Source organism: Sphaeramia orbicularis, chromosome 22, assembly GCF_902148855.1.
Source record: "Sphaeramia orbicularis chromosome 22, fSphaOr1.1, whole genome shotgun sequence".
NCBI classification, from domain to species: domain Eukaryota; kingdom Metazoa; phylum Chordata; class Actinopteri; order Kurtiformes; family Apogonidae; genus Sphaeramia; species Sphaeramia orbicularis.
The window spans coordinates 34,093,201-34,119,140 of record NC_043978.1 but is presented as its reverse complement, the minus strand read 5'-3'; the positions used below and the strand labels follow the sequence as shown (position 1 = coordinate 34,119,140).

The window sequence follows — 25,940 nt, the reverse complement described above, 5'->3', positions numbered from 1 at the left end:
AGCATCTTAGATAAGTGGGGGAATTCTGGATTTATCTCATGATCCTGTTCACCCTATTCACCCTAAACTTTTACACATACACACACACACACACACACACACACACACACACACATATGCAGTGACCCAGATCTTCAGGGATTGTTTACATCTTGAACCATCTCCGTAACCCACTGTACATGATGAGCCCAGAACAGTGTTTATGTGCAGCCGTGCACAGTAACGTATGTGCCACAGCTGATTCATTCACTAATGGTTCAGCCTCCAAGAAGCTCTCATTACCTTCTGTCTCTGTAAATACCCATGAAAAATAAAGCATATTTGTCGGAAACTAATAGTGCAATTCGGGTGCAGAATCAACTTTTTATGGCCAAAGGGTGCTAAATAATTTGGAAGGAGGCACAGAACTGTCATTTTCCAGGCTTTTTCACTGGCCCTCTCAGCTCAGCACGAGTCTACCTTGGCAAAGCTCATTTTTCATTTTGATTTGTTTGAGAATACCAAAGCCTGAACCCACATCTAATGGCTGGGGTTGCTGGCTTATGGCAGCTAATGCAGAAAATAGACTGATATGAAAAGCTTGGTCTGGATATTGGATGGAGCCGTTTGGCTTTGAACAAACTGTCTAAACAAGACAGGCTGACAGCAGGCAGAAGTGTTTGGCATGAGCATCCCAGACTGGGTCACAACAATAGCTTCCATCTTTGTCACTTTGCCCTGTGTTGGTGCTTTATATGTTGGACTGGACATGACCTTGCATCGAGGGAATGGCAAACCTTGAACCATCGGTTTACAACCAATCAACACAAGACTCACTTTATCCTGCTGAGGAAAATCGAGTCATTCTTTTTATTTAAACAAAATGTTTAATGGTTCCATTTACCTCTTTCCAACAGGCAGCCTCGGCCAAAAACCCTCATTACATAAGAGCAGCACATAATTAGGGCAATTTGAAGGCTACTTGGTGAATGGGAAAGTAAATGACCGTCATCAAAGACCAAGTGTAAATCAAAGTTTACACACATTCATCTCATTCAGAGAAAGCGTTAAAGACCATTGTTCATTTACAAGGCTGTACCCGAATATGCAGATCGTCAGTCTAACTAAAGGGAACAGCAAAAAACTCGAAAACTGTGCAAACAGCAGCTGAAACAATGAAAACTTTGTACTGCTCAACCACTGCAAACACTGCTGGCAAAAAAGAACAAGAAGATTTATGAGTGTATTTGAGACATGTACTTTTGCAGTCAAAGATAGAGCACTGTTAGGTATACAGGGAATGCTAAGTGAGGGCTACAAACAGTTTTTGGATGTAACAAAGCATATTGGTGCTGGTCCAATGCTTTAAAGTTTCTCTTAACATGTGGCAAAGCTGAATTCAGGTGGTCTACAACTTAAAAATAAACCATGCAGCCAAAAAACAAGACCATGACATGATATTAAATTGGAAAACACCTTAAAACAGACAGTGATAATGTATCTTTCTGCTCTCAATTTTAAATTTAAGAGTTGGTCGAGAAAGATGTTTTTCAGCAAAAGGCTCTATAACAGATGGTGCTCCACATTTCACAGGCTAAGCTCGCAGACAAGGAAGGAGAGTGCAGACTGTTGAAACTAGTCCCAGGAGGTGATATTCAAGAACATTAGCAAAGACATACACACTTGACTCTTGTTCATGTTTTGCTATTCAAAGCCTGATAGTGTTATGAATCTTTGTGACGTCCAAGACATTAACTACGATGAAGCTAGGAAGAGAGAAAACATTCCAGATTAGCAGTAGATGCTATCGTAGGGTGACTGGGATTCCTGTTGCCAAGTATGACTTGTTCTTTTCAGAATTTGATTTAGCATAAACTCAGCTTTTATAGCTGATATTTGATAAGAAATTAATTACTAATTGGATATTTTAAGTCTAGTTTGTTTTTACTTTGTAAAAAAAAAAAAAGGACTTGTGTGGACTTGTGTGACCCAGCTCTCAAGACCACAGGGAAAGAGGGCAAAAGTTGAAACAGAATTTGGTCTTTCTTTGCATTCATGGTGTATTTTAAGAGGTGTAAGAAGTCTCTGCTGGCTGAGAAAGTATTACAGCCTTCTTACACACCCAGTCGGTGCACCAAACCATCTGTACCACTATTGGTCAAACCCCACTGTGGTCACACATCTCATTCCTCAGGCACTATGCTGCACACTCTCGTTCATTTATCATTTACCATGAGGTCCTTGTGTGTTTCTTTCAATAAAATCCTGAGGTTTGATCCTTTGCATGCACCAATAAATATCATATCCAACCCCAGGGACTGCAGTTGGATTGTGCTGTTGCTGTGTGTTCCTCAGCAACAAAGTCATGGAATGGCATGGTGGTAAAGTGTTCATTGGAAAAGCAAAAATAGCTTCACACCAGCCCCTGTCACTTTAAAGGCTGACCTTAAATTACAGCTTTTTGCAAATGTTTCATTTCTGGTAGTAAATGCTTTAACCTCTAGAGTATTGGCTGTTCTCACGGTTTGTTTTGAAAGCTAATTTTGTGTTTCAGCTTTTTAAAGAACTGATAGCAAAAGCAGGGATGACTATCCACACAACAGCACCAATGAAGGGATGAGGTTAAAAAATGTACATTAACAGTTGAAACAATCAATGGTCAATGTTTATAAAATATACACAATGTTAAAAAGGAAAAAAAAAACAAAAAACAGGTAACTCATACAAAAAAAAGACATTTCTTTATTGCCTCTTAGGACAATATCGCCAACACACTTCAACTACACAGCGTTTTCATCAATGTTTAATACATGAGACATACCCTCAATTTTGCAGCTTCAATGTGTAATGGGATGCTAATCACGTGAGAAAAACAAAATTCTGAAAAGAATTTTTAAACATGATGAAAAGAATTTAATGAACAGGTTTGATAAATCAGGATGATGTTGACGATGTCATTCCTGTTTTTGTTTTGTTTTTTTGATAGATGATTTTTTGTGTTTTACATTAGAGTGACTTTGCCATTTTTGAGTGTATATATACTAAACATTGACCTCTGGTTGTCTGCAGCAGTATTTTCATTTATCCCTCCCTTGTCATTGATGAACACCAGATACCTTATAAATTTCTACATGTTTTGTTTTTGGCCCACAGCTAAGACTTTCCTAGTGTAGTTTATTGTTGGAAACAGGAAAAGTGAATTAATACTGTTATCTCCTAAACCTCCTGGAGAAAATTTCAAAATCTTGACTGAACAGTACTTGGAAATAGATTTCCAACGAGTTGTCACTTGTGCCAGTAGTCCAACACATGTCCCTTATTATAAACCAGGAGTAAAAGAAAATACCTCGTCACACAGACATGCAGCACTTTGAGCCTTTTTCTCTTAAAACAAGGGCAAGTTCTCCTTATATACATGGTCGCATAAGGCCAAACATCAGTGAGCAATTAAGGGCCCGGCCTTTCTTTGATAACATCTCTAGTCATTATGACTTGGATAATTGTGGGTCCTGGCAGAATATTTCCCGTTGTGAAAATCTGGGTGTGTCAGAGGGCTTATCGCACCAGCCACAGAGGCTGGATTAAATCATGTTCTCTCTGTCTGGACAGCCTTCCAGGAATCCCGCTAGTAGCAGCCAGAGCCTGGGTGAAATGAATTACAGTGGAGTTGGATTGATTCAGAAAGCTTTTTTTTTCTCCCCCTGGGGAAGAGGCTTATATTAGCGTAACAACTGGGCCTGGTGTAGAATGGAAAGCAGCAAAGGTTCTTGAGAAATTTATTTAGCAAAGACTGTTATTTGGATCAGCTCATGTGCTACACAGACAAATGAAGAGATGAAGTTCCACTTAATTTTATAGGTATGACTTCCCCCGCTGCCTTCATGAAAATCGGTTTTCAGTAAATTTGACCTCATTGAGGTTTTAAGACATTACATGATCAAAACATATGACTACTGCCGTCTACGTCCAAAAACTGTGAAATAAACAGTTCTTTTTTGTCTCCTGGGGACCAAAAGCAGTGCCAACCTGTCTGTTTTCACCTCAGGCTTTAGAACCTGGGATGTGAAGCTATAAGAAACCCAGAGAAGCCTGATTCTGGATGGAAGCAAAGCAGTGTGGTTGATGTGGTTCAAGGGCCAGAATCAAAATGCCTGGAGACATGGGGAGCTGAGAAGCCATTCAATACTCCACAGTTTTTTGTTGGTCGTTGCTCTGATCATTCACTTAGTAAAATGCCACAAGACAGGTCAGCAGGAAGAGCCATTACAAAGTGCTGACTGAGACTATGCCTGTGCTGGTCAGTGTCATGTGTCAGCCTTCTCTGACAATAAGCCACAGTGGGTTTCCAATAACAGAGGTGCTGGAGGGATCTTTTGAACAGGCTTGTAACACTGTTTTAAAAAGCAATAAAATCCTTACCAGAGGATCAGAAGACACTCAGGGAAAAAGGTTAGGTGCATGAAGAAGGCTGGGGTAAAGTTAAGTTTCAATGGTCATAAAAAAAATGAGAGAAGAAATTAATGTGTGGCGTAGCATATCACATGTGCATGTTTGCCGCCACTGGAGATGAAAGTTGGGTCTATTCCACTGCTTAGACCCATAGGAACCCTACATCCTGACATCTGAATGGATTAACTGGACCCATGCACAGCCATACTGTTAATTCATGCTTTCAGCACCATGGCTCATGTCTGGGAGATGAGACTGATTGATGCTGTCTCCATCTGCCTCGGCTCCGGAGCTGGAGGCTAGAGTGCATTCTAGGATAGTCTCCTACAACTGCTGTACAGTATTCGTCCCTCCGACAGCTGCATTTGCACAGGCCTGCTTGATGAGTAGGATTTGGCTAAAGATGCTGAGCCCGCTGGCACTGCGGCACACACACTAGGTTTGGGATCGGGCTTTGGGGAGCCAGGATGGAGAGAGAGAGAAAGACATATCAGTCCCACGCTGAGTGCTGAGTTCTCTATGGTCCTTTGTTCCCCTCGGCCTAGCAGGAAGCCAGATACTCATGGGACTCATTTGGCTCTGTATTTGTAAAAACGAACACACCACTTCTTCCTGCACTGGCTCAGTCAATATCACGTGTTCAGCTTCCTCATAGTCAAAAATCTGTAGTATATTAAACCACCAAATAATTATTACCAAGTCTAGTCACATACTGTAGACTCATAATTTTCTACACAAAATTCTACATTTCTTTTAGGTTTGGGCAATGTAACAGTACACTGTGCAGCAGCAGAAATTTGCATATACCATTTTGACAGCCATCTGTTATATATTGGAGGTATGCAGGCTGTGTAGCAAACCAGGGCTGGATTTTTTGCATGATTTCGTGCAATGTCATGATTTGCAAGGTAACGTGATTTGGATAGCAGAACTGATTACGATGTTATAAACAGTAAAATATGAAAATATTGGTTTCATTTGTACTGAGGCTAGCATTATATTATTTCCAGACATTTGTACGCTGTAGCTTATTTTTAGTGTTGCTGTTCTTATTTGCAAACTTAAGCTTCCATGTGAAATTCTGTTACTGTTTTATCTAAGGTTATTTAATTCATGAGTTGTTTGTGTTTGCAGGGATGCTCCAAATAATCAAATGTCATGAGGTACATTTTTATTATTTTACATTCTTAACTGAATTTATAGAACAATTACTGTATTGTGCTATATATTTTTACCATGATCCAAAATTAAATATACAGCTACATTGCCTACCTCTACTTTCCTGGAAGTCGAGGGTTCACCTGAGGACAGAGCACCATCCACAGCTGAGTCTGCACTTTGTCATGATGATGTTAAGCCCACAGTAGCAGAAGTATACAATGCCCCCCCTTACCACCCAACACACACGTAACTATGGCAGAGGATGTCCAGCCTTGTTCCGGAAAGCCCCATCCCATTCATATCACAAGTGAAAATGCTCACCAGGGGCCAGGGTTAGGGCAAAGGTCAAGTTTGTAGCAAAAGAACACAAGATAAACATACCCGTAGTCTGCAAGCAGTGAGTCAGTCGACCTGACCCACGTTCAAGTTCATTCCCACTCTACCCGCACCAGGGAAACGAATCACAGCCCATAACACACAGTCATATGGCTGGTTTAGAAGAGAGATAGAGCGCTATTCAGGAGAGAGCAGCTTATTCAACATGTGGAATCTTCTCTATACTTTTACCCTCTACCCTCACCTTACTCCCCACCTGCAGGCCTCCTCTGTTTTGGTAAGGGAATCCAAAAAGAGAGACAAGAGGATGATTCTGGACATGTCCTCTCTGAGTAGCATAGCAGACTGCCAGGTGGTACAGTACAAAAGCTTTCCCAGGCATGTTTGGATATACGTTTAAGTCTTACGAACACACATATCTGATCAAAGTTGAATGTATCAAGAGTATTATGAGATGGAAAGCTACTGTGGATTTAGGCTGCGCTTTTAATTTATTATCCTCTCATCTGAGCTATGAGAAACTTGTTGAACGAATTTCCATTCCCGCCTTTCAGTGTTTATGATCATATTTTATTCAAGCTCTGTCTTCCTGTTTCAGTCGATACAGCGATCTTTATTACAAAGAACATGCGGGTAATAACAAAACAATATTTTTACTCTTGCAGGTGCTGAGGTCACCTACGGGGATTTTGACAGTGGCTCCTGTCTGGTGCTGCCGGTGTGGTTTGTCTAGAGTGGGAGTGAAAGCACCCAGTGATCCATGATTAACATGGAGAACTCCCACTATGACCACAGTTTCCTCTGAGAAACGGCTGTGTGGCTATGTGCAAAGCCTTGAGTCAACAAGCCACATAACCACCAGTATTAGTCACCAGGCAAATGGTGGGGCTGATATAAGCAAAGCAGTTAATGCAGAGAAAACTGTATGCATCACCCACTGAAGGATCGTTCTCCATGGGTGTTTCTGTTTTCCTTCAGCATCTTAATGGGTTTCTAGGTATAACTGAAATTTTCCTCAGATTTGAAGCAAAGTGAATTAGCAATTTCTTGCAGTGGTTGACCCATTGTACGCACAGGTCAAAACACTAATATTTGGAATTAAACCATGTAAAATCTGGGCTAGAAGGCGGCCATAAACATGATTCCCAAAAATTGCAAAAGTTGGATTTGTTGCTGTTGTCAACAAGTGTTTTGGTGTTCTTGTGTAAGATTTTAACTTCAAATCGTATTTTACTGCATTTCTAACGGTCTTGTTGTCTACCTCAAGTTCAATTGCCATTTTTCTCATGGATTTGGTTGGATCCTTTAGGATTTTGGATTTGAGAGCTTTAATAAAAGCTTTGGTACATTTTTTGTTGCTTCCTCCACTTCCAGACTTTCTCGTAATAGTTTTGCTCATAGTCATTCTCTTCTTTCCATTATAAACAGTCTTTATGGACACTCCAACTATTTTTGAAATCTCCTTTAGTGTGACGAGTGCATTCAGCAAATCACACACTCTTTGACGTTTGCTTTCCTGATTACTCATATGGGCAAAAGTTTCTGAAAAGGTATGGATAATAGTGTTAGGTATGATTATGACATCAATATATTTTGGTTTCAAAACAATTGATGTAGTGCCTGCTGAGAAAAAACAACTAAATGTTCATTGTAAATTTTGCTTCCCCACCCTGTATGAAAATTCACATCTTTCTTAAAGTTAAGACGAGATACTTTAAAGATAAAAGGTCTTCACAAAGCATCTCAGTCATCAAGAGAGTTTTAGAGTTTCTCAAGTGAAAAACTGTTGAGAGTAGGAGGAGGACTTGTAGGAGTAGACTCAAGAGTTACTTAAGCAGAGGAGAAAATGCAAAAAAAGAAGTATGATGGACGCTACACTACAGGTTAAATTCATTCATTCATTTTCCGAACCACTTAATCCTCAGTAGAGTTGCAGGTGGTGCTGGAGCCTATCCCAGCCACCAAGAGGTGAAGGGGGGGATACACCCTGGATGTATTGCCAGTTCACCACAGGGCTGACATACAACAACCATTCATTCTCACATTCACACATACAGGTGATTTAGATTGACCAAAAAGTCCAGAATACACCCCGTCATTTCCCTCTACCTCCGCATCTCCCTCCACTGGGTCCAAATCAAAACACTAAATAAAAGACAGATGACGTGAAGTCTAAGAAACCAGAGACAAATCTGACAAAATCAGAACAGTGAGTGGTAATTATAACTGTCAATCATATGCTGAAAACACCTACAGTATAAGTGGACAAAATATCCCATTGTGGGGAGATTTCCTCAAACACACTGCCAGGAGTAGAAGCAGAAGTCTTGTTTCCTCTCAGATTACCAGATTTATATTACACTGAGGGGTCATGTTGGAATTTTTGTCTAATGACACTAAAAATTATTGCACGCTGAAGCTTTAAGATACTTGGCAATGTCAGTGTTCAATCAGCAGCGTGATCACACACCCATATTCATTTCATTTCCACTGGATGTTTTCAATTGGCTTGTGTTTTCATTTAGTAGGATACTTTTAGAGTATGGTTTATAACATACTTATCATAAATGTTCACTACATTCAACAGTAGTCATAACTACACCATGTCTTAATAGAGGCTAAACACTATCATTAAGCATATCAGTTTCACTGTATATTTCCTGTGCCCATTATTTTCAATACTTTTCAAATATTAACACCTTTTAAAATAATATATCACGCTTAGCCATGGGGTTAACCACATCCTCTGACTTTGTTTTTGTTCATTCCTTGTTTTTAGTTGCTCTGAGAATTTTCCTAAATCACTCCTAAGCTTGGACTCCTTGCTAGATTTTCTTTTTTTTCTTTTTGATAATTTATGATCTCTCTGAGAGTATTTTCAGAATGTTTGTGAATACAGCCCCAGATCTATGGTAAGTTTAAGGTCCAGTTCAAAAACTGACAGAGTGTTAAGAATTATATTCATGTATTGCTGTCAGCTCCGTTATTCAGGTATCTGCTGCCAGTGGTTTTTAGTCTGATTATGTAACAGCAACCAGTGAGAGATGACCTTTGGAGCAATGACCTGCATGCTGCACACACATCCTGCTCTGCCCTGCTCTGTTTCCTGCACTGATGTCAGAGAATGGTGCGGCCTGATGTGAAGGACTAGTAGGAGGTGGTGAATACGTCCTCTATGTGTTATCACCTTCCCGGGTTCGCTAGGAGTATTCTCCGCTGGCCGTGACCTTCAGACCGGGAGCTGACAGGGCACAGTGAGCGACAGGATCTCACACTGACGGGGACAAACCTTTCACTACTGCTCACAACAGGGCTCACAGGAAACTCTGGGTTACAGTGAACCACAGTTGTTCCACTGAAAAGGCATCCCTGGTCAGATGAGGAAACGCTTACTTGTTTCACATCTAGAATGTAACTATTTCGAATTTTATGGTTTTTATCCCGCAGCACAGGCATTTGGGTCACAGCTGAAGGGTCAGAAGCACAGTGGGGGACTGGAGACAGGAATACAAGACAACGGAGTGAAGTAACAGGAGGTTTCCCATACAGTTTGCTTTGTCCATCCCATAAATGTGCTGGATTCATTCAAAAGGACAGATTTCTCTAAAAACAATGAGCAGAAATTTCACAATAGTCATTTTTCTAACTGAATTTCTACTGAATATAGACTGAAAAAGAAAGAGAGACTAAGGGGGGGGGGGTCTTCCTGGTAAACTCTGAGATCAGTTATATGCAAGCTACCACACAAATTACCACACATGCACCACTGCCAGATGATTGCAAGTTGATCAATAGTGCTACTTGAGATAGCTATAAAACAGTTGTTGTCTTGTTGCTAACCATTTCCAGTGTTTGGAAGTGTTTAAATCAGGGGTGTCAAACATGCGGCCCGGGGGCCAAAACCGGCCCGCCAAAGGGTCCAGTCCGGCCTGCGAGATGGATTAGTGAAACACAAAAATTACACTGAAGATATTAACAATCAAAGATGTCAAAATAATTTTAGGTCAGTTCCATCTAAAGTGGGTCAGACCAGTAAAATACTATCATAATAAACTATAAATAATGAAAACCACAATTTTTTCTCTTGTTTTAGTGTAAAAAAGTCAAATTACACAAAAATATTACCATTTACAGACTAGCCTTTTACAAAAAATGTGAAAAACCTGAACAAATATGAACAACCTGAAATGTCTTAAGAGTAATTGTACCATTATTCTGTCTGTTATTAAATGATTTTTGTATTTGTAGATCCACTGTGATCTGTAAGTTGTAATGAACATGTGAAAATGAGAAGATGAGGCCAAATAATGCCATAAATTGTTAAAATTGCACTTTTTTCTTAATAAATTTCATTTTGGTCATGGTTGTTCATGTTTTTGCATATTTTTTTAAAGGATGCAAAAATTTTGATAATATAATTTAATTTTTTTCACTCTAATTATTGTTATTATTTTAATCATCCGGTCCACTGCAGGTCATATTGGGTTGTATGTGGCCCCTGAACTAACATGAGTTTGACACCCCTGGTTTAAATCTTCCATTCAGTTATTGAGTGAGTAGTTTTGTAAAACCAGACCACAAAATCACTTTTGTTAGATCATTGTCAAATCAAAGAAGCCTGTGTCTGGATGGACAAATCATTGGATCCTGGTCGGCTGAAACTTTCATTAAACATCTTTATAGAGATGGTTTCAACTGTTGACAAACCCCTTAAAATCAATCACATCTAGGGCCTGCCAACATGTCCACACATTCATATTTCAGAGGTATGAACCACACCTGACTGGACAATCCAGTGGTGAGTCCAGAGAGTAAAAAATCTTAGGGACTAAAAAAAAAATCATCTACCTTATCTCATTTGACTCGACAGATGATTTTCTTTGTGTGATTGATATTTTCTCTTATTATCATTCTTTGTGGTCTCTCCATGTCTCTATCATTTCTTTTCAACACTATTTCTTGTTCTTGGCGCCACTTGACAGGCTGGGTCAGTAGCAGGGTTGCAGCTGACATAACAAGCAAAGTCTGCTCCAAGACAGACATATATAGTACCTCACACCTTTCCTAGTAGAAAGAAATGAAAGAGTGGGTGCTGCATGTTTGGGGTGGCCTTTGGTCCTTTGGTACAAGAGGCAACACCAGCGTGCTCTGACTAAGCCTCAGTGTGTGCTCTCTCTGGTCGCTCCATACTCTTCAATTGAGCCTTGGCACCAGCCTTGACTCAATATCTTACTCTGTGACCTCACATTGCTTGTGCGTTCCTTGCTTTGGAAACAGTGAAACCTCAGCCTGATATATGAAACCAACACTTTCATCCACCAGTGCTCTGTGGGGAACTCTGTTCCACCCCGAAAAGATCATTCTGGACTGAGTGAATGCAGAACAATTGCAGCAGTTCACAACATTTGAGTTGTAATGTGGATTACACATGAACGCAAAAAGCTTCCCAGTAGTAATTATTCTAAAAAAGAAGCATCAATTCTTTAATGTGCAAACAATTTTGGCACATGAATGCATTTCTGAAGTACAACAAAATCTTAGTCAGAGCTGCAGCCTTGGAAATTTTGCAGTCTAGCAAAGGGAAAAGGCTTGTCTTGATTTAGCATTTCTTACAAACAGTTAGTCAGCCTCAGTAGAAACATGAACAAGAAGACAGTCACAATACAGGCATGAGTTACTCAGAAACTCCATCTTTTTCTTACAATCTTCAACCTGTAGCCTCATCTATTTCTATGTGACCCAGATCTGTGACTCAGGGTGCAAATATGTCCTGTGAGTTAGGAACAAAGAAAACATATGCATAGCAACTGTGCAGTTTTCAGAGGCCTTGTATTGATTAGAAGATTTACTATGACTCCAAGATAATTGTTTTGGGAAGGAGGATGTATAAAAGTCTTTTATGAACCATCTGCCAAAACATTTAGTAGAATTTCATTGAGCTACCACAAACATGTGGATGGCTCAGCCAACATAATTCCATAACACCAGCAAAAGAACAAAATGACATAAGACCCTCACAATTAGCATGAGAAGCACCATAAATGTCAGCTGTAATAGAGAATGTTTAAGTGGTTTGGTGGAGAGAAATTACCCAGATGACAAACTGGCTAAAAAGTGAATGATGACCTCAGTGCCCAAACAAATTATGGCACTTGAACCGATTGTGAGCAGATTAGAAAAGCACTGGGCCTGCATCCAAAATGGAGAACAATCTGACAAGATAAGTCTGAACCTGCAAGTAATAACGATCTATCACAATATTCCCGGAAACGATTACTCTCTTTCAACATGCTTGATCAAGTCTATGGTTCTAGCCATGGTAAAGTGATTAATCAAACCAAAAAGATATTTCCAACAAGATTGGAACTAAAACAGTCAGACAAGCAAGCCAAAAAACTATTAGGCCTGTCTGATTAGCAGTCTTTAGAGACTTTGCTGAATGCAACGAAAGAAGCCTTCGTCTGAGCAATTATTAGCTGGATACATTACAGTCACATGTATTCCTGTAAATCAAGGAGCGAAGTGAAACAGTCAAGGCATTAAAAAAATATAATCTTCCTGCTCTATTTTCATAACAAATACCATGGGTTAATACTTGTTCGGTAAATCGTGTTATATTTTCCTACATTTTACAGATTTACTTTAATACTTTTTCAAGCACAGCAGCAAATGGCTGCAAATACTCATTTGCTTTACTTAGTATTTGTTTTGCTTAAAGTGTATTAAAGATTTAACTCAGTCATCTGGTTTGATTTATTTCCATGATAAACACAACCAGCGTTGAACAGGAGTGTAATGAACTACTGTTTGTTCAAGAGAGGGTTTAAATAATTTTTTACAGTGTAATGTATCAATTTGTTTTCTGCGGGCCTGGCAGTGTGACAGTAATAGTAGCTAAAACAAATGCCCTTCTGTGAAAAAATGCAATGACTGCAATTTATATGAAACTGGAAAAATATGTTCTCAAATGGAATATTAACATAATTGATGAGGATGTGCATGAAAGTCCAGACATTATGCAGTATGTGTGGAGTATTATGCCACCTCACCTAACTGGCATCAGAGTAAATCTCTAGGGACTCTAGTTTTGTGGATTAGGAGACTCAAAACCTGCTGACGTTTAAGTTCTAGCATCACAGTATTTCATGAATTAGACAAAAAACTACTAAATAATAACTTATACAGTGACTCATATAAAGGCCCAGCACTAAGAACTAAACTAAAACTGAATCTGGTGATTCTTTTTAAAGGAATTCTGCTTTAGTACAATGATTTGAGCCATCTTGAAAGAATTTAGCTTTGATTAAACATAGACCTGAACAGTATGATGCCCAGTTGCTGTACAAAATAGGAATATTCTGCACTCAGTTAAGAGACAGGAATCAACTGTGGAAATATGATATAATAAATTATAAAGAAATATGATAACCACCACTTGCACAATTCATGTAAAATAGAAAACCAGTTCAGAGGGATACACTAAGTTCCTTTTCTAGCATGTTATTAATTTGCTCTTGTGCTGCTTGTTAACTTTCTAAATCTGGACATAGCTAGTCCCAATCTCACAAAGTCTGACTGCCATTGTCTATTATGTTAAAACAGACAGATACTTTACACTCCCTGGCCAAAAAAATAGTCGCCACCTTATTTTACTACACTAGTAAGTAAGAGGCTTTCATTGGATACTACTATTGCTGTAATGACCATGTTTGAGCTTGGAACAAGTTACTTACCCCTAAATGACACAGTGAGTAGCATCTCATTTCTTAAACAACCATCATTTTCCTTGGGAGCAGAAAAATTGGATATTGGAGAGAAGTGGATGAAGTGATTACCCATCATGCCTAGTGCCTACAGTTGCTTCTGTTGGTCTGGTCTAGGTTAAGCAATGTTATGTGTTCAAAAATTTAGTTCAACCAACTACCTGTATATACAGAATGACAGGGTTTTAACATCAGAGGATTTTTTCCTCCCCAATGGTATGGATATATTCCAAGATGACACAGCTAGGATGAGGTGATGCTAGGTGAAAGAGTGGTACAGGCATCATGAGACTTCATTTTCATACATGGACTGACCACCACAGAGCCCAGACTTGAACCCTAATGAAAATATTTGGGATGTGATAGAGAAGATTTTACAGAGCAACCCAGTTCTACCATCTTCAATACAAGAGCAAAAGAGGATGAGCAAAAAATTAATGAATTAATGCTCTAAACATTGCAACAGCAAATGTGTCCTATAGTCAAACCTAAAGACAGTCCAACAAAATAGTATTTCTGTTTAGTTTTTTTTTTTTTGGCCATGCAGTGTACATGCAATAAATCATAATGCAATATTTAAGCATTATTTTTGAGCCATTGTTCTTCTTGACAATGTGGTGAGGCTTTGGGCTTATAATAAGAAGAACTAAGCAGTCACTTACACAGAGTGGGCCTGCTGTCTGGTGGCTGCAGGTCGGGGGGTCTGGGTCTTTGTGGTATTGATGGCCTGTCTGTCTGAGGGCCTTCTCTGTGGTTGGTCTCTCTGGAAAGGGTCGGTCCCTGGTCGAACACGCCTCAGGCTGCCCCCATCACGGATGTACACCTGCTCCGGCGCTACCTCCTCACAGCGGGGTCCCTGGAAGCCTGAGCGACACACGCAAGTATGTGGTCGGCTGCAGGAGCCTCGGTTCTGGCAGGGGGGCTGGCAGTCAGCTGAAGAGAGAGCACAGATGGAGATCAAGTTTTCAGCAGGTCATGTTAAAGCATGTGCCCTCTAGTACAAGGGAGCAGTAGCAGAAATGGATTTCCCTGATCTCAGCACAGGGGCTCATTTTAAATGGATTCAATCAAGGGTCCATTAGTCTCAACTCTTTCTGTCCTTTTTATGCAGCAGAATGCCTGGAGGAGCTGTCATATTCAATTCATCTTGAGCCTTTAACTGCCTCGTTTAGTCTAAATGTATATGATCACTTACATTAAATCCTTATCCAATTGCTCACTAAGGTAAAGCTTATACTCCAGGTTCACGGCTCAGTTTACTGCCGCTAGCGTTTCTGTACGCAGTGATTTCCTACAAATACCTTTCGTCACTCATCTAGAATCCAGAATGAGCCTTCACTGTAACACAGGCAGCATAAAAATGTAATAAAAGTAAGAGGTCGTAAAAGAATGAGCACATGGGAAAAACTGAATACTGAACGCCAACTGAAAATAGCTGACACTTCATCAAAGAAATAGTTTGTCGAGCTCTATCTTTTATTTGAAAAATAAACTAAATCTGAAAGGGCTTACTGAACTTAAAAGATAAATGTGGGCAAAATATTTATCAATAGTCTGCAAATACACCGTGTTGAGGTCATTTTATGGTCATGGAAAAATAATCTGTGTCATTACCAGCCCACCCCTACATCCTCCCATCACACCCCAGATACTTTAAGCACTGAGAGACCTGTGGCACACAATTTTAAGTAAACAAGCCCTCAATCTTATGACACCAATGTATGTAGTAGACGTCGCTTGAAGATTTATGACATTGTCTTCAAACAGTAAATCAGGCCAGTGGTCTGTGGTGACTAAAGCAAACAGCGGCGTTCTGTCAACAGGGCTATGGAATGCTATTGACACAGATGCTGTGGACACTGACAGATCGCAGGCAGGAACACTGCCACAGGTTTTGGCAGTGACGAGTGCTGGCAGTCCAAAGGGCCCCACTGGGCGCAAACAGCACTCTACCTGCTGCACGCTTCCTGTTATTGCGATACAGCTCAGACTCCAGGACCGCTGCTCTTAGTCTTGAGTCAAACTGCACTGGACCCCATAAATGCTGTTCCTGACAACATGAGCTTAAAGTGACAGAAGGAAACATGACAGCACTGTGTAAAAAGTGTTGACATCCAATTCCACATTCCCACAAGCTAATTTAAGCTCTGTATGTCAGTTTTCTCAGAACATTATGCTGTTACCTCAGCATTATACATTATCAGACTGTGGTATGATAAAAATAACAAACTGAGGATTTATATAAGGAAAACTAATCCATTCAAGCATTTAGTTATAAATACTCTGAGGAAAATTTAGACCATTTTTGATGACGTGAACACATTTAGACAAATGTGGTTGTAGATTTGTATAACTTGGTATGCGATCCGAATTTTCCATCACTGGATAAGAACTGCCTGAGCTCTGTTTGGCAAACAGAAGAATACATCATCTAACTAAAGTACAGATTGGCTGGGTGCCACCGCCTTTTCCGGAGTCTGTTTAACCTCAAGTTTTGGGATGAAGCTGCAGATCAAATAGGCCAAAGATTCCAGTGACATTATGCTGCCGTGGGTTGTGCTCGGTAATGTGTGAAACTGCGTTATTCAAATAAACCATCTGAATTGAAACGAGAAACAGCGCAGGCCAGAAAAATAACCCAATAAATGATGGTTCACGGCTGGCTTACGATGGGATATGTGTTCAATCGAGTGACGTGTGAGCCTTATTTTAGCAGTGATGCACAGAAATGAGACCAGACAAACATGTCGCCTGTATTGACAATAGAGTGGACAGGTCAGTGACTCTGGGCCTGACATGTGCCCCACATGAAGCCTCTTGCATGGCCAAGGCATACAGTGTCGCTGCCTGTCAGTGTTGTCTCTAGACTCTGCCTCTGGGCTGTTGAACACATTGTCGCAGTAATTGCTGTCGTGCAGATTTGTCTTGCACATCATTAAAACTAATTGCCTCACATTCCAGCCATTTCACAAATATGTGCAGCAATTATTACTTTGCGAGAGTAATAATAAAATGAGAATCCATCGGAAATAAAAGAGGAGAAATGGCAAACATTCCTGGCATTGCCACTTCAGCCTTAATTATGGCTGAGACAGCCTGGCCAAGTTTTGGGAGATTGTGTCCAGATCCAGTCATCTGAAAAGAGGAGACTATTAGACGGTTGTTGGCAGCTTTGAAATGTCCAAACAAACATGCTGAGCTAGACAAAGCAGTAATAAAAAACATTATTAATATGGAAACAGTTTTTTTCTTTGGAGAGAGGTCTGCATATCTCTTTTGCTTCCAGTCCTCTCATATTTAAGAGGAGTAACATGCCTTTTTAAGCAGCTTTAAGCCCAAGTAAGTGCCCAAATAATCCAGATTCTACTGCAACAGCCATTAAAACAGCTAAAAATTATGAGTATTGACCCAGCACTTGGCTGTATGTGAAATGATCAAAGAAACCTCCACCACAGACTCTCATTTTTTACTAAGAGCTCATTTCTAGTCCATTACAATCCACCAGAGATTGTACTTCCTCTCTCTCTGACCCACAGTAATACAACCCATCGAATCTTTACAGTCCTCTCATTCAGGAAGGGGTGATTTGAAACCAATATGTGCCATAACTCTGATCTGTAGCAAAATCTCTTCACTTTGCAAAGGTCAATAGTGCAACCAGGGGTGAACTGACATTTCTGAAGTTAATATTTATAATCAGAGCATAATTGTGATGAATAAGGAAAAACTCTACGAGCAGAGTACATTATGCCCCATTATGAGATTTAGAGGATGGAAGCTGCTCTGGAAGATTAGGATTCAGTCGAATATGACAAAGGCTTGACTAAAGACCCTTTCAAACCCTGTAACCAAGAAACAGGAAGCTGGGAAATTAGGAGACAAATTAGCAAATGGAAATCAGCAACTTACCTGTGACTGGTTAATTCCCAGTAGCCTTTTCATCCATATAATCAGGTTGGTGTGCCAACAGTAGAACTTTACCAGGGAACCAGATTGAATATGTGAGGAAAATATTGCTGTGACTTTGCAGAAACTGATCCATACACAACTTGTGATTAAAAATGTGGTCTGGAAAACCTCCTGTGATGACAGATTGAGCCTCTCTTTAGGAGTCACCACAGAATCTGACAGATCTGATGAAACAGGTCAAGTGTTTAACATTGTGGGAGGCAGCAGGGAGAGACAACCTTAAAATATGCCTTTCATCTGAACACACTATCCACTGAAGAAGTAAGAATTGGTCTATTGAGCAGTTAATACAATTGCGCTCAATGCTAATGGCTTCAAGTGAGTGTTAATCTCTTTCCAACATGTGATTTCCACATGGTTAATAATGCATTTTAAGGCTTGCCAAAAGCTAACTTTGCTGTCTACAAGTAACGTCTTGTCACTGTTACTCTACCGTTTTCATTAAAGCACAAGTTCAGATTCTATACTGTTCTAATGAGAACCAGAAGGGAGGGAGTCTGTCACTGTTTGACTGATCCTGTATTTGCTCTTTGTGGTAACTCTTATATGGGTAATATTTCACCAAATGAAGGTGCCTCTGTCATAGATAGATACACATTTTTCAATCACAGTGTGGGTTTTTTGGTCCAATACAGTAGTTGAAGTTTTTATTCTCCTAACCCACTTCAGCTCTGTGGGGGGATTTTGTTAACCCACAGCTGACCCATGACACTGTGTACATTACTTTTAGCCACGCTATATCTCGGGTGCCTCCACAGTACCCCTCAAACTCCCATATTCAGCATCTAATGAGCCACATGCTGGGGAGCTCTGTGGAGGATATCTGAATCTGGGGGCGTGTGCCCGCAACTTGTAAAGCTGACTCTGTGAGACGTGGTGCTCACCAAAAACCCACAAACCCCATCCTCCAGAGGGATCACATCCCAACAACTTCCATATGGTCTTTAAGCAGGAGGGTGCTATGATATATGTTAGCTATGGTCTTCCCTAACAACACTGTGGCCTCAGTAAGCGCGTGTGAGACTTAAAGCTGGGGGGTGTTTGTTGTAAATGTTGCCCTGTGAGTGTCAATCAAGCCCAGGCTCACAAATTTAGGGTTTAACTCCGAGATAAATATGACAGCAACTGCATGTCTCTGTTTCATGACATTGTGAATACGAGAAGCAAATATCAGTCCTCCAAATGTCTTTTGACTCTCAATTATTTCTGTATCACCCAGAGTTCATGAACTGTGCAGGATAAATAAAGCAAAAAAGGCAGGAAGACATCCAGGTCCAGACGCTGACTAGTACCTCATTTTAACTACACTTGTGTCTATGGTAGCAATTAGAAAAACATGTGGTGCAGGAGTCCAAAGCAGGACCCAATTGCAACCTACAAACAGACACACCAGCTGGAGTGGAGAAAGCTGCACTCCTGGTTTGGGGAGACAAAGTAAAAGCAAGCTGTCCAGCGTCTACGTTAATGATGGTCTTTGGGACGTTGGGGTGTGTATTGATTACAGGATCTGTCTAATGGGCCATAAGTCTGTGCAGGCAACATGGAGTGTTATACCCCTGATCTGTGAACTGTGTGACCCCCACAAATCGACACACGACATAGAGCAAAGCCGAGGAGGGTTCCACGGTTGTCTGAGCGGCGGTAATTTCAACCTTGGCTCAATGATGTCACCGCAAACATTTTAAAACCCTCTTCCTGTTCTTGTAAAACAGAAGAGGACCAGGAAGCTTGGTTATCATAGGTACTGCAAATCTTTTTTTTTCCAAGGTCTGGGAAAAGGAAGTTGCTTTTCTTATTTGCTTCTATGGTGAATGCTTCGATATCACAATGCTGAGTATGTAATTTAGGTAGTAAGAAAATACCCTGTTACTACTGTAAAAGAAAGTACATTTTATCTCAAAAGTGGCTTATGGCTTCTCAGTGCTTGTCATACAGTGTAATCTCAAATGTGCTTGCCATAAAAAACATTTAACATCAGAGTTTAATCGTGTGGTATGTGTAGATTATATCAAATAACATATGCTATGGATCTGAAACTGCTTTGAGCCAAATTCATAAAGGGTCTAACAAATGCTAATGATGGATATCTAATGTTAAGACCATGTCGTCTGTTGAGTTTTAGACAGGTTAACCAAAAGCAAAACAGGATGGCTTGTGTTTATTAAGTTAAGATGGTAAAGGTACTGCTCTAAGTACTAGAGGCTTAAAAACCTTCCCATGTGTGTGTCCTTCATACTTTAGCAGCTGCTTCACACATGTTGAAAGAAATGAAGAGCATTTAAATGCATTTCACACCAAAGATCAAGTTTAAACATAAACAGCCATTGCAGTTATTGATTTAATACAGAAAATGAAAGGAAAGGAAATAAAATAGATTATTATTTCAGTGATTATTTCGCATAATACTCTTCATAGTGATGGTTTTGACATCCATGAAAGTTTCTGCTTTTGGATGCTACATGAGTTTTCTTTAAAATCTATCTGACCAGTGTAACATTGCATGGAATGAGGTAACCGTAAAATGTTGACAGCTCAGTTGAGCCTTCAACATGACTTACGTGACTCTCAATGCATTTACACTGGAGGGCTCTAATTCTGGACCAACTGTACTGGGGACATGATATAATTAGAGAAGCATGCTACATGCTATATTTTTTGTTTGGAAAAAGGAGGAAGAGTTACCTTGTGATGGGGGAGGTAAGTAACAGAGAGAGCAAGGGAGAGAATGAGACTTTCTGCATGAGGAGTTATTTTAGGTATGGGGCCCTGAGCGGCACAGCAGGCCAAAGAAAGCTGGAAGACAATCAAAAAGAAACTCCTTTCTACCGCGTTTCAATCTGTCAATCACCAACTGCTTAAGAGACTAAAAACAACTTTATTCCTCCACGTGAATGATGCACCTTTCATCTGCACTTTTCTAAGACACCAGAGGGTTTAAATCAAGGACCATCTGTGTGTGTTTTCCTTCATTTTTTTTTTTTTTTTTTTTTGGGGGGGGGGTTGTGTTGTCAGTGCAGCCATGTGCTACATATACTACATACTCTCTCCAAAATATTATGATGTATGGTGTGGTGAAATGAATTCTCCCGTAGAATCTATAAGCTTGCACTTAAGGGACCACTATGAGCTTGAGGAAAATGTAAAGCCAGTTCCTGTCTGTGCTGTGGGGACCCCAGTTTGGTAATGTATATTGTCCCATGCAGTCACTCTGTGTGTGGTAGACCATGTCCTTAATCCAATTACTAAAACAGCCATGTCAACTGGAGATTTCAGTGCAACACACGATAACATAGATGCATAGTGAACCCAGCAGTATGAGTTAAGTCAGCATCTGACTCCTTTTTGAGCTGGTAGGTGGCTGCACTGGAACCCTAGCTTGCCAGAGAGCTCATTTAACTTCGACTGACTGTGTGTGTGATACCCAGTAGCCTTTCCAAGAAAGCATTTACAGCCGGGTATGACTGAAAGCCACATTCAAGAGTCCAAAGATAAGAATGAAGCCTCTGAAGGCCGATACAAAGAAGACCACATGCAATTTAAATCTCCTCTCCAGTAACACTGGCTTTAGAAGTTCTTACATTAATTGTTATTTTAAGAACATTTGTAAGGTAAAACTTCAAAACAGTAATTTTACACAGCAAATTGGTGGTTTCTGTACTTAACCATAAACATAGGAGCATTTCAGCTTAATTCCACAGCAAAGTAGCTCACTATTTTGTAAACAGGTTTTGGTGCCTATTTCCATTGCAAACTAATGGTTTACACTTTACTGAACAAACTGTAGCATTCTGATTTCCTTTACTGTTTGGGCAGGCACATGATATTCCCGTAGTTTACTGCTGCAGTATTTTATGAATGAGGTTGTTTTAGCTGTTGACAGGCCCATGGGTGTCGGATGTAAAACCATTGAAAGAATTCTAGCGTGAAAATTTGGTGCCACTTTACAAAAAGTCACTTACAGGCTCCTTGTGACGAAAGGGTCATTGGTTTGATTTCCTGGACCTGCCCACTTAACACCCCACTTAACCCCCCCACCCCATCCCCATCCCCCCAGCTCCTGGCATCCCACTGCTCCTAGTCTGCAGTGTGTAGTGTGTTCCAGCATGTTCAAGCTAGTGATGGGGTTACATGTACGAGGGTCAATTCAGTAGTGTTTCATGTACAAATAAATACTACAAATAATAAAGATTGTTCTTAGAAACCTTGATTAGGTTATTAATTTATTATTTTTAATCTTTAATAAACCAATTTAAAGAAGCTACAGGCATTTTTCAAAAATTCATGCATGCTAATGTCACTTTATCTGTTCCATTTACAAACTGGCAAAACAGCGCCTTATTTTATGAAGTATACTGCACATCACTAATTGTTAATGGGTTACTAACATTTAAAACACAAATCAACATGAATTTCCACAATGTATCACTTTAATATCAACCGTGCATAGCAATCCTAGCATATTTGATGTAAATGGTGATATGAGAATACCTGCTGATTGCAAGTGCAAGTGGTTAGTTTGATATACCATCATTTGACAGGAGTATTAAAATGTGACTGTGGTTATTAAAATGTTGGATGCAGCTGACTGACATGGCTGATTGAGACGACAATGGAAGACAAGCAACCAATAAGACTGGAGACTTAATGTTAACAGTAAATGTAGGAATACTATTTGACAAGCAATAGGTCACTGATGCAGTTTGTTTCTATTGTGTATCTATTTTAACCTTATTAATGAGCTATAAAGTGTTTATAATTTAATTATGAACCACTTTATGAGGGTATTTGTGAAATGGTACAGAAAATGTATAAAATATCTCCTGCACACGACCCTCTGGAGTGTTCAGTTCAGACATTTCAACAACTTCTCTCAACATTTGAGTTAAAGCAGTTGATGCAGCTGACAGACAGTATTGTCTTATAACTCAAACCGGACTACCACTGGGCTGTGAGTGGGAAGTGGACCAATATAGCCTCCCTCTGCTCTACATCTTAGCAACAATATTTTTTGATGAGCAGATGTGATTTTCAACACAGTGGAGAATATTATACGCGTTGACCCAGAAACAAAATACTCAGTTCCTTTCAAAGTGAACTTCATTTCCATTTGCAGGTAAGCAGATGTAAATGCAGGCATACTAACACCAAGTCTAACTTTAGCAGCAAACCAAAACACACACACACACTTTTGGTTGTTAGCCATTATCAATAAAACCAACTTTGCGTAGGTAGAACCTCAGCCAGAAAAGCCTATGAACTTTTGTATCTGATTACAGTGGTCAACTTAACTGCAGAAAAAATAAACAGGAAGCAGCAATAGAAATGTGATGTTCTGTTCTTCTTAATGGATCAAAGTGTTCTATCACAACATTTTCTATTTTCAGCACATGGAATTTACTTTAATACACAAACAAGTCTGCTAACCATCTATCCTGAATCCAAAAACAGACAGTCAGCGCTGGACTTGCCAGGCCCTGGGCATGGCTCAGTCTTCAGAGAGCCAAACAACAATCTCCCAGCAGACCCACGGAGACCCAGACGCAGACCATTTTCTAAACACATTTCTAAAGACACGTAGGAGCACTCCCTGGACAACTAGTGAACCGATTCCTGTCATATATTTGTTCTGACTTAAACCCAATTGAACAAGGACGTATTGTTAGGAAGCCATAACTCTTAACACCAAATACAGCCTCATGGGTGAAGCCTGCAGCTGACACTTTTAATATTAGACATGACTTCAATCCCTTCAGCGAGAATTTCCTAGACGCGGCTCAGCCACGATATGTTTTTACTTCTGCTCCCAGTCGACAGGTTTGTTCCTTTTCTTTCCCCAGCTGTGAACATGTTTTCTCATGCTGCCATCTCCTAATAAAGCAGCCTGGGTCTCAGGCGAGGACAGAAATAAAGATAGCCTGACTGAGCCTGTTTTCTCCATGGAGGTCTTCTTACGTGGGGGGCTTCCAGCTCCAGTCTGGGGCCTTTGTGTTGGCACCTTGCCGGCCGTGGGGTTTCACTCAGCTGATGATAGCATAGCCTCCAGTCAAACCTGGGTGAGGGCCAAGCTGTAAGAGGGTCCAGATGGTTGGACAGCCCCCTGGCCTGCTGAGATACACTGACTTGTTTAACATAGGCACATTAGACTGGACCTGTTACTTTCTGGCAGATTAAAAGTATTTACTCTTTTAATTTAGGGTAACTGCAGCTCCATGTTAAGTGTAATTTACACCTTAGTAAGTGTGTCTTTAGCTTGGACTTGAGAAAGAATGGAAGGAGGCTTTGCAGTGAGCGAGATGGAAGGAGATCTAATTAGGGGGCTGCTGAGGCTAATCAGCTTGTTGTGTAATCGACTGGGTTAAATGTGTTTTGCGTGTGTGTGAGGGGGATAATTAGCAGAGGAGACACAGGGAAAACAGTAAACACGCCAAATGTGGATGGATGGATGGATGGATAGATGGATGGACAGAAATGCCTGCTGCGTGGGGTTTTACCTCCCTATTAAAACTTAAAGATAACTCTTCCTAAAAAAGTTCCAACTCCAACCTGTTATTTTAGCTTCCAACAACAAAAACAGAGGTCATAAATGTGAAACTGTAACATGACATGCAAGGCGTCAAACTGGTGGCCTATAAGGTAAAGTCATTCCTATTTTGAGCTGGGCCCCTTATCAAATGTAGATCAATGATGACACTATAAAACGTCGGCACAGTTTCTCTTTGCGGCCCACGCACAGGTTTGAGACAGAAATAACTCATGTTTAAAGTGGTCCATTATTCAGTCACAGCCAGTGTCTTCTACTTTTAATTACCTGGCAGTTGGGATATCCAATACTGCTGTGGTCAAATAAAAGAAGAAGCTGTTCCACCCATAATTAAGGGCTTGTGTCAAAAAGAGAGCCAAGTGCTAAGTGCTGGTAATTTCCACGCGAAGATCAAGCAAACAGCACATGATGAACATGACCATAGGGCAATAACACCCTAGGAAAACTTTCATAGGGCAATTCCTCTTGACAGGACAGTCATTAGTAGCCATTAAGTGTGTTATTTTTCAGTCTGTCTGCATAGAATTGTAAAGCCTCTCTGTCTGCAGTTTACTAGTGGAGTGTGCTCATATATACTATACTATTGGTTACTGTAATGATAGTATACTTTATTCAACAGAGGAATAAAATAGTGGATTTTATGACTGTTTGTGATATAATACTAAGTCAGTTTTAATAAATCTTTTCATATGAAAAATATGTGTTTTGTCATTATTGCTGGTGATGTTTTTACTTACGTTTTATGCAGCGGTTGGTTCCTGGAGCCAAAGCCCAGCCGGAGCAGCACTGCTGACCCCCACAGACGTTAGGCCTGAACACAGGAAGATATGCAACATCTTATGGTGAATTAATAGCGACAGTACTTCCTCAAACAATAGTCTCCTTAGCAATAACAGTGAAGGTGAAGTGACTCAAATGTTCGGACTGCAAAGACTATCATATCTTCAGATCATTTTGAGTTGGTTGTGCTATTGATATGACCATCTTTGAGATTACACTATAATTGCATTTTATTTGAAACAAAATTTCAGGGCAAGTCATGAAACTTTATCTGAGATTGGACCCACACGCCCCTCACTCTGTTATGTGAGATTCCAAAGTGAAAATAAATACTAAGTTATCTGAGCCTTGAAGGGATTATGTGAGACACACGGGACATGAAAAGCACCCTGCATCTTCTATAAATCACGGAGCAAATGAGAGATGACAAGTTTTAAACTGTTATAACTGGATTCTTTGCACTCTTTAATCCGCACTTGCAGCGCAGGCCAATTTTGCAAAGAGATAGATGAAAAGGCAGTAGACCGCAAGAGCAACTCGAGGGCAACAGTCAACGCTCTGGCATGGAACTGTGCCCCATCATCTTTCACAAGATATTACAGTAAGTGGATGTCTGACTCATGGTGATTTGAGAAGATAACGGGGATCGACCCGTTGACCTCAGACGGCTTGTACTCATTAGATTCTGCAAGTGTTACTGAGGCATCACAGGAATAACATGCAGTTGTTTGGGCCATCTGGCAGGCTTGGCTTTGTCATAAATCAAACACATCAGACCAGGCCCATGCCAGAGACATCAGTCATCACATTCAAATTCCATCATGGGATGTATGTAACTGTAACTTTATACAACGTAATTAGTATCATGCCCCAGGTTACAAAACAGATAAGACCATGTTCACACCTTGTTATATTTTTTATTTTAATTCAAATGTGAGGAGGTATAATATTATTTCACAGCT

At 40.2% G+C, this 25,940-nt stretch overlaps 1 protein-coding gene across 1 annotated transcript in view; it reads right to left on the bottom strand.

Moving 5' to 3' along the window:
- LOC115413820 (latent-transforming growth factor beta-binding protein 2) overlaps positions 1-25,940 on the bottom strand; it is a 94,193-nt gene that overhangs the window by 65,376 nt on the left and 2,877 nt on the right. The window contains 2 exon segments of the mRNA XM_030126928.1: positions 14,351-14,621; positions 24,936-25,009. Coding sequence (XP_029982788.1) covers positions 14,351-14,621; positions 24,936-25,009 — 345 coding nt within the window.